At 42.8% G+C, this 10515-nt stretch overlaps 1 protein-coding gene across 1 annotated transcript in view; it reads left to right on the top strand.

The window, feature by feature from the left end:
- Positions 1–453: 453 nt before the first annotated feature.
- Positions 454–10515, top strand: part of LOC139245599 (nectin-1-like) — a 225676-nt gene continuing 215614 nt past the window's right edge. The window contains exon 1 of the mRNA XM_070871195.1: positions 454–513. Coding sequence (XP_070727296.1) covers positions 465–513 — 49 coding nt within the window. The 5' untranslated portion in view covers positions 454–464. The remainder of the gene's footprint in view (positions 514–10515) is intronic.

Here is a 10515-nt window from a genome sequence, read left to right as displayed (position 1 = left end):
ACACTCGGTGACATCACGGAGTGGGCGGTGCTAGCGAGCGAGCGCAAACTGTCAGCACCATTGCTAAACCTTCACTGAAGTTCGAGGCAGGAGCTGACAGTGTGGCGCTTGGGCAGTAGTTGTATAGCGGCCCCTTAGCATCCCTCTCTGGTGCTAATGGTGGCGCTAAACAACCAAATTTCTAGCCCTGTAAATGAAAACAGAAAATGTTGGCGATGCACAAAGACTCCAGCAAGATTTGAAAGAGAGAGACAAGTGAACATTTCAGATACAACTTTTCATCACCCCCTTATCTATGTGAAACCCAGGAGGCTTTTGCAGAATTTTTTTTAAAGTAGGTGCTGACTGTAGAGGAATAATGCAAGTTTGGTTAGTCATTTGGTTTTCTGTCACCTGACACCCAGTTACTTCCTTTTTGATCAGAACAGAGATTGTTATCAGTTGTGCGTTTGACTCCTCTGAAAATGGATGTTATATTCTGTCTTCTTATATGTCAGTTCCTCAGCACAAATGGTAAGTTTCCAAACATTCTTTGTTTCTAACACTTAAAACATTCAGATATTAAAGAGAGCAAAGTTTTCTGGCTACATCGATGGGTAGTTTAATTCTTTTATCTGATGAAGCCTAGATTTTAGTTTGAACAATCCCTTCTGTAGCGTAGATATCAGTTGCACTGGTAACCTTTATCATTTGAATAAAATGCACTTTGCAACAACAATTTGTGAATGGAATGTATGCAATAGTCTAATTATTTTTACATTGATCTAAGATTCTTATCAGCAATTACCAGACAATAGACAGGTTCAGTGATCTGTTTATAGCAATCACACTTGGCACTAATGCCAGCTGTGGCTCAGTTGATAGCACTGTCAACTTCTGAGTTACTGAAAGTTGTGAGTTCAGATCCCACTCCAGAGACTTCAGCCTAAAAACCTGGGCTGTACTCACGGAGTGCTGCACTTTTAGAGATGCTGTCATTCAGATGAGACCCTGCCTGCTTTCTCAGGTAGAAGTCTATTTCGAAAAAGAGCAAGGGAGTTATCCCTGGTGATCTGGCAAATATTTAATCTATCTAATATTTAACATCTAAAACATATTATATGGTCATTATCACATTGATGTTTGTGGGAGCTTGCTGTGCACAATTTGGCTGCTGTGTCTCCTATATTACAACAGTGAATACTTAATTGGCTGTAAAGTGCTTTGGGACATCCGGTGGTCGTGAAAGGCACTATATGAATGCAAGTATTTATTTTTACTGTTCTGATAGCATCTGCCTGAGTAGAAGTAGAGAGTGAGATGATTGGAAGGACAATTCCATTCAAAAAGTAAAACCAAAGATGGCATTGGGAGTAAAATTCCAACTTTAAAAGTCTTCGACAGGCAGATAAATAGTAAACAGGTAGTGAGAGGAGGGGTTTGGCCGATTAGGGACCAAAAAGGAGAGCTTCGCATGGAGGCAGAGGGCATGGCTTAGGTATTAAATAAGTACTTTGCATCTGTGATTAGCAAGGAAGAAGATGCTGCCAAAGTTATACTGAAAAAGGTGGATGACATAAAAATTGATAAAAAGGAGGTACTAGAAAGACTGGCTGTACTTAAAGTAGATACATCACCAGGACCAGATGGGATGCATCCTAGGATGCTGAGGGATGTAAAGATGAAGATTGCGGAAGTAATGGCCATAATCTTCCAATTCTCCCTGGATACAGGAGAGGTGCCAGAGGACTCGAGATTTGCAAATGTTACACACCTTTGTTCAAAAAAGGATGTAAGGATAAACCCAGCAAGTACAGTCTAGTCAGTTTAACCATGGAAGTGGGGAAGCTTTTAGAAAGTTAACAGTCACTTGGATAGTGTGGATTAATTAAGGAAAACCAGTATGGATTTGTTAAAGGCAAATCGTGTTTAACTAACTTGAGTGAGTTTTTTGATGAAGTAACAGAGAAGGTTGATGAGGGCAATGCAGTTGATGTGGAGTACATAGACTTTCAAAAGGTGTTTGATAAAGTGCCACATAATAGGATTGCCAGCAAAGTTGAAGCCCATGGAATAAAAGGGATAGGCACAGAGTGCAGGCCCGAGAGCGGAGGAGGTAGTGGACCTGGGCGAGATCTGAGCGGGAGCAGAGTGAGATCAGCAGCAACTCAACAGAGGCAGAATTCGAAAGTGTGACATCAGAAAAGAAAAAGTGACTTTGGCACAAGGGAAGGAGCTGATTGGTGAGTAGCTGGTCAGTGTTTTTTTTAGTTTTAAGTTTATTTTTGCAAGGTTAGTTCTTAGTCTATTAAATAGAGGCATAGCAGAGCAGCTCAGTCCTGTGGAATGCACATCCTGTGCCATGTGAGAAGTCCTGGACGCTTCTCATGGCCGAGATGACCACGTATGCAGAAAGTGTCACCAGCTACGGCAGCTCGAGATCCGTGTTTTGGAGCTGGGGTAGGTGGGACCAATACAAACTGGATGGTCTGCACCTGGGGATGACCGGAACCAGTGTTCTTGGGGGAGTGTTTGCTAGAGCTGTTGGGGAAGAGTTAAACTAATATGGCAGGGAGATGGGAACCTATGCAGGGAGGCAGAGGGAAATAAAAGGGAGACAGAAGCAAAAGATAGAAAGGAGAATAGTAAAAGTGGAGGGCAGAGAAACCCAAGGCAAAAAATAGAAAGGGCCACATTACAGCAAAATTCTAAAAGGGCAAAGTGTGTTAAAAAGACAAGCCTGAAGGCTCTGTGCCGCAATGCGAGGAGTATTCGGAATAACGTGGACGAATTAACTGCAGAGATAGCAGTTAATGGATATGATGTAATTGGCATCACAGAGACATGGCTCCAGGATGACCAAGGCTGGGAAGTCAACATCCAGGAGTATTCAACATTTAGGAAGGATAGACAGAAAGGAAAAGGAGGCGGGATGGCGTTACTGGTTAAAGAGGAAATTAATGCACTAGTAATGAACGACATTGGCTTGAATGGTGTGAAATCGGTATGGGTGGAGCTACAGAATACCAAAGGGCAGAAAACGCTGGTGGGAGTTGTGTACAGACCACCAAACAGTAGTAATGAGGATGGGGACAGCATCAAACAAGAAATAAGGATTGTGTGCAATAAAGATACAGCAGTTATCATGCGAGACTTTAATTTACATATAGATTGGGCTAACCAAATTGGTAGCAAAGCGGTGGAGGAGCATTTCCTGGAGTGTATTAGGGATGGTTTTTTTGACCAATATGTCGAGGAACCAACTAGAGAGCTGGCCATCCTAGACTGGGTGATGTGTAATGAGAAGGGACTAATTATCAATCTTGTTGTGCGAGGCCCCTTGGGGAAGAGTGGCCATAATATGGTAGAATTCTTTATTAAGATGGAGAGTGACATAGTTATTTCAGAAACTAGGGTCCTGAACTTAAGGAAAGGTAACTTCGATGGTTTGAGGCGTGAATTGGCGAGAATAGACTGGCAAATGATACTTAAAGGGTTGACGGTGGATAGGCAATGGCGAACATTTAAAGATCACATGGATGAACTTCAGCAATTGTACATCCCTGTCTGGAATGAAAATAAAATGGGGAAGATGGCTCAACCGTGGCTAACAAGGGAAATTAAGGATAGTGTTAAATCCAAGGAAGAGGCAGAAAATTGGCCAGAAAAAGCAGCAAACCTGAGGACGGGGAGAAATTTAGAATTCAGCAGAGGACCGACAAAGGGTTTAATTAAGAGGGGCAAAATAGAGTACGAGAAGAAGCTTGCCGGGAACATAAAAACTGACTGTAAAAGCTTCTACAGATATGTGAAGAGAAATTGATGGGGTTGAAGGCCGATAAATCCCCGGTGCCTGATAGTCTGCATCCCAGAGTACTTAAGGAAGTGGCCCTAGAAATAGTGGATTCATTGGTGATTATTTTCCAACAGTCTATCGACTCGGGATCAGTTCCTATGGACTGGAGGGTAGCTAATGTAATACCATTTTTTAAAAAGGGAGGGAGAGAGAAAACGGGTAATTATAGACTGGTTAGCCTGACATCAGTGGTGGGGAAAATGTTGGAATCAATTATTAAGGATGAAATAGCAGCGCATTTGGAAAGCAGTGACAGGATCGGTCCAAGTCAGCATGGATTTATGAAGGGGAAATCACGCTTGACAAATCTTCTGGAATTTTTTGAAGATCTAACTACTGGAGTGGACAAGGGAGAACCAGTGGATGTAGTGTATTTGGACTTTCAAAAGGCTTTTGACAAGGTCCCACACAAGAGATTGGTGTGCAAAATCAAAGCACATGGTATTGGGGGTAATATACTGACATGGATAGTTAACTGGTTGACAGACAGGAAGCAGAGAGTTGGGATAAACAGGTCCTTTTCAGAATGGCAGGCAGTGACTACTGAAGTGCCGCAGGGCTCAGTGCTGGGACCCCAGCTCTTTACAATATACATCAATGATTTGGATGAAGGAATTGAGTGTAATATCTCCAAGTTTGCAGTTGACACTAAACTGGGTGGCAATGTGAGCTGTGAGGGGGACGCTAAGAGGCTGCAGGGTGACTTAGACAGGTTAGGTGAGTGGGCAAATGCATGGCAGATGCAGTATAATGTGGATAAATGTGAGGTTATCCACTTTGGGGGCAAAAGCACAAAGACAGAATATTATCTGAATGGTGGCAGACTAGGAAAAGGGGAGGTGCAACGAGATCTGGCTGTCATGGTTCATCAGTCATTGAAAGGTGCCATACAGGTATAGCAGGCGGTGAAGAAGGCAAATGGTATGTTGGCGTTCATAGCTCGGGGATTTGAGTATAGGAGCAGAGAGGTCTTACTGCAGTTGTACATGGCCTTGGTGAGGCCTCACCTGGAATATTGTGTTCAGTTTTGGTCTCCTCATCTGAGGAAGGACGTTCTTGCTATTGAGGAAGTGCAGCGAATGTTCACCAGACTGATTCCCGGGATGGCTGGACTGACATATGCGGAGAGACTGGATCAAATGGGCCTTTATACTTTGGAGTTTAGAAGGATGAGAGGGGATCTCATAGAAACTTGCAAGATTCTGACGGGACGGGACAGGTTAGATATAGGTAGATTGTTCCCGATGTTGGGGAAGTCCAGAACCAGGGGACACAGTCTTAGGATAAGGGGTAGGCCATTTTGGACTGAGATGGGGAGAAACTTCTTCACTCAGAGAGTTGTTAACCTGTGGAATTCCCTGTCGCAGAGAGTTGTTGATGCCAGTTCATTGGATATGTTGAAAAGGGAGTTAGATATGGCCCTTACTGCTAGGGGGATTGAGGGGTATGGAGAGAAAGCAGGAAAGGGGTACTGAGGGAATGATCAGCCATGATCTTATCGAATGGTGGTGCAGACTTGAAGGGCCGAATGGGCTACTCCTCCACCTATTTTCTATGTTTCTATGTCTATGTTTCTATATTTCAGATACCTCACCAGCCATGATCGGTCCTTTGGGCAGCACATGGGCGGGCGGGGGTCTTCACCAATTTCGGTCCCATAGATTTTAGCAAGGCTTTTGACAAGGTCCCACATGATAGGCTGATCAGAAAAGTATAAGCCCATGGGATCCAAGGGAGAGTGGAAAATTGGATCCAAAATTGGCTCAGTGGCTGAAGGAAAGTGTAATGCTCTTGAAAAGAAGATGGTGGTGAGCCACCTTCTTGAACCACTGCAGTCCCTGTGGTGAAGGTACACCCACAGTGCTGTCAGGGAAGGGAGTTCTGTGATATATTCTTTACAACATCACAATCCTTGTCACATGATCATTTTATTAGCTACAGCTATAGTTGCATTACCGCAGTAGTCAACTAGGTGAAGCTGCAGTCCACTAGGATGAGCTCTATATTATACTGCTCCCTCCTTAATGAAAAAGTAATCTTAAAATAATAATCATCATACATAACTTGCATGGTTATACGCAACAAAATCAAACTTACTAATCAAACTCAACCACTGGTTTTCTGTCTCAAAGAGAATACCTTCGCTCTTGAACAGAACCTTCCAAACATGGTGTGGAACTCAGATTCATTCTCGGCTGAGCCTGAGGAGAGTTTTTCTCCAAGGGCAACCCTTGATCTATATTTTGACTCTCTACAACTGCATATTGTTTGTCTGCCTGACTCGGACTCACACTTAAATTATGAGTTTCTCTTGGACTTTTTTCTAGTGTATCTGATGTAAGATTTGCTATTGGTACTCCACTTGTAACAAGACTAACTGATTCATCAGAAGTAATCAAATTATCCCAACTTTCAAATCCTTCCATACCTGTAGGTAAAATATGATCAATGTGAACAAACCTAAACTTTCCATGATCAAACATCTTGACCAAATGTGTGCAAGGACTACATATCTTCACTACTCTTCCTGGTAACCACTTTAACCATTTATGGTGATAGTTCTTCACTCCAACCTTCTGATTCAATTTCACACTTCTCTCTCTTAGTCTGCCTCTATCATGATTCTCTTTCTATCTTAATTGCTTCTTTTCTACTGACAGTGCCAGTTTGGCTTTAACAACGAGAACCTATTTTGTGGCTGTCGTTTGAGAAACAACTCTGCTGGTGTTCTACCAGTAGATTCATGAGGAGTATTACGATAAGTAATCAGAAAATTTGCTAGTTTGTGGTCCAACGACAACTGCCATTTCCTTGGATGTGGATCCAACATTTGCTTGATGAGGGCATGTTTAAAATTTGTAATTTGAGCTCTGCTGCACCATTTGAAGCAGGGTGGTACAGTGGAACCTTGGTATGTTTCACACCATTTCTGCTCATGAACTGTGCAAATTCTTCTGAACAAAAATGCAGCCCATTATCAGACACAATTTTTTCTGGTAGGCCATATGAAGAAAACAATCTTCGCAACTTACCTAATGTTTTACTTGTTATTTTCCACATCGGGAACACCTCTACTCATCTTGAATGGCTATCAATCACAATGAACAATTGTTGTCCTCTAGCTCAGAAAAATCTATATGTAACTTTTGCCACAACCTAAGAGGCTATTTCCATGATGGTGGTTTCTTACTTACCGATTGACATGTTATACACTGACTAACGATGCACTCGGTATCTTTATCCAGACTTGGCCACCTTAAGTAACTCCGTGCAAAACTCTTGGTCAAACACATTCCCAGGTGTTTGTCATGAAGACCTTCTAACATTTGGACCTGAACTTATTTGGAATAACTAGTCTTGCACCCTGCATGATGCAATCTTTATCCACTGATAATGCATTTCTATGAATAAAGTATGGATAAATATCTTTCTATGATACCTGGTTTGGCCAGCCATCTGCTAGGTAAGCATAGACATAACTGTGTAATGTTTGATTGCTCTACCAATCTCTTCTACCTTAGAGATAATGTCCTCAGTCTTTTGAGTTCTTGCTCAACTTTCTACTTGAGTGTGTATGGTACAGGATGTGGCTTTCAGTAAACTGGTCTAGCATCCTTCTGCACTCTGACACTCACCTTGAAGCCTTGGATTGGACTGTTTCGCAGAACACATTCAGAAACTGTTTGGCATCATCCTTCAGTGATCCAAACCAATTTCTACTCATTAAGACAGGCTTGTCTCCTGCCACTGCTAAGAGAGGCAAGCTCTGAAACTGATCCTTATATTTCATCAGTACGGTGATACAACCTACCGAGTAGCCTCATAGAAACATAGAAATCTACAATGCAGGAGGCCATTTCAGCCCATCACGTCAGTGTCGGCTGCCAAAGACGTACACGGCCTTCGGTCACTAGCTATATATAAACCTATGAACAATGAACCATGGTGGAAAGGTGAAGAGCATCCGGCCCAACCAGTCCACCCCACACAACTGCGATACCCCATGCATCGCAACATTCTACACTCCATCCCAACCGGAGCTATGCGATCTCCTGGAAGAGGCAAAAAACCAGATTTAAAAACCCAGGTCAATTGGGGAAAAAAAATGGGAAAATTCCTCTCCGACCCATCCAGCCGATCGAAACTCGTCCAGGAGATCACCCTGGCTGTATTTGATTCCCTGCAGTACTTACCATCATATCTGCACCAGTAAACAAGAGGGTATCCAGTCTAATCCCACTTACCAGCTCTAGATTTGTAACCCTGCAGGTTACGGCACTTCAAGTGCCCATCCAAGCATCTTGTAAATGTGGTGAGGGTTTCTGCATCCACCACCCTTCCTGGCAGTGTGTTCCAGACCCCCACAATTCGCTGTGCGAAGAAGCCTCACCTCGAATCCCCTCTGAACCTTCCACCAACCACCTTAAAACTATGCCCCCTCGTAATTGATCCCTTCACCAAGGGAAATCGGCCCTTGTTGTCCACCATATCCAAACCCCTCAAAAACTTATACACCTCAATGAGGTCTCCTCTCAGCCTCCTCTGTACCAATGAGAACAAACCCAGCCTATCCAATCTGTCCTCATAGATAAGATTCTCCATTCCAGGCAGCATCCTAGTAAGTCTCCTCTGCACCCTCTCGAGTGCAATCACATAATCCTATAATACGATGACCAGAACTGCATGCAGTACTCCAGCTGTGTCCTAAGCAGTGTATTATACAATTTAAGCATAATCTCCCTGCTCATGTATTCTATGCCTCAGACCCAGTACTGAGCCCTAGGGAACCCCATTGGAAACATCCCTCCAGTCACAAAAACATCCATCATCCATTACCCTTTGCTTTCTACCTCTAAGCCAATTTTGGATCCAAGTTGCCACTTTGCCCTGGATCCAATGGGCTTTAACTTTCGTGACCAGTCTACCATGTGGGACCTTAACAAAAGATTTGCTAAAGATCATATACACTACATTGTATGCACTACCCTAATCAACCATCCTGGTCACCCCCTCAAAAAATTCAATCAGGTTAGTCAAACATGATCTTCCCTTAATAAATCAGTGCTGACTATCCCCAATTAATCCTTGCATTTCTAAAGGTAGATTTATCCTGTCTTTCAGAATTTTTTCCAATAATTTTCCCACCACTGATGTTAGGCTGACAGGCCTGTAAATACTTGGCCTATCCCTTTCTCCCTTCTTAAACAAGGGTACCATATTAGCTGTCCTCCGGCACCATGCCCAAATCCAAAGAGGATTGCAAAATGATGGTCAAGGCCTCTGCTATTTCCTCTTTTACTTCGCCTAAAAGCCTAGGATGCATTTCATCCGGGCCTGGGGCTTATCTACTTTCAAAGCTGCTAAACCCCCTAATACCTCCTCTCTCATTATGTTTATTTCATGCAGAATTTCATACTCCTCCTCGATAGCAGTATATGCATTGCCCCTTTCCTTTGTGAAAACAGGCGCAAGGTATTCATTAAGAACCATACCAACATCTTCCGCCTCCACACAAAGAGTACCCTCATGGTCTCTAATCGGCCCTACCCTTTCTTTATTTATCCTCTTGCTCTTAATATATTTATAGAACATCTTTGGGTTTTCCTTAATTTTGCTTGCCAAGAACTTTTCATGCTCTCAGTTAACATTCCTAATATCCTTTTTAATTTTATCTCTGAGCTTTCTATATTCCTCCAAAGATTCTACTGTATTTAGCTGTTGGTATATGTCATAAGTTTCCCTTTTTTTCTTTATCCTCCCCTGTAAGTCCCTAGACATCCAGTGGGCTCTAGAAATGTTATTTTTTAAGGGAACATGTTTGGCCTGAGCCCTCCGGATCTCCTTCTTGAATATCTCCCAGTGTTCCGACACTGATTTACATACAGGTAGCTGTTTCCAGTCCACTGTGTCCAAATCACACCTCAACTATTCCCCAATTTGGGACTTTTATTCCTGGTCTATCCTTGTCCTTATCCATAACTAACTTTAACCTGACTGAATTATGGTCACTGGCACCCAAGTGCTCTCCCACTGATATCCTTTCCACCTGCCCAGCTTCATTACCCAAAACTAAATCCAAAATCACCCCCTCTCATGTTGGGTTTGTTACATACTGACTAAAAAAGTTCTCTTAAATGCATATTAAGATTTCCACACCCTCTATACCCTTCACACTATATTTGTCCCAATCAATATTAGGATAGTTAAAATCCCCTACTATTACCGCCCTATGGTTTTTGGACGTCACAGAAATTGGCCTACATATTTGCTCCTCTATCTCCCTCCCACTATTTTGGATCTATAATACATGCCCAGCAGTGTGATCAGCCCTTGTTTAGCCTCGCAGTTATATCTTCGCCTTTCCATCGAAAAATCTCGTAAGTTGCCGAGATATAATGATTCCGGTACTACGCTTATGGATGCACCAGTGTCGATTTCCATGGGTAACCTGGTTCTTGCAACGTCTACTTGGATGACGATACTTCAAGAATCGCTGTTAGATACCCTCGTGCTCCTAATGACGCGTATCTCCAGAATCTCCTCATCCTGTTGCTTCTCTTCAATGCTATATGTAGCATTTGGCGATTTCTACAAGTATAATTGAACCTTTGTTTACTCTTCAGTCGGCATGCCTTTGCAAGATGCCCAGTTTTCTTGCAGTAGAAACACCATGGACTAGA

Source organism: Pristiophorus japonicus, unplaced genomic scaffold, assembly GCF_044704955.1.
Source record: "Pristiophorus japonicus isolate sPriJap1 unplaced genomic scaffold, sPriJap1.hap1 HAP1_SCAFFOLD_224, whole genome shotgun sequence".
NCBI lineage: Eukaryota > Metazoa > Chordata > Chondrichthyes > Pristiophoridae > Pristiophorus > Pristiophorus japonicus.
Note: the sequence above shows the minus strand (reverse complement) of the source record. Positions and strands in the feature narration are given on the sequence as shown.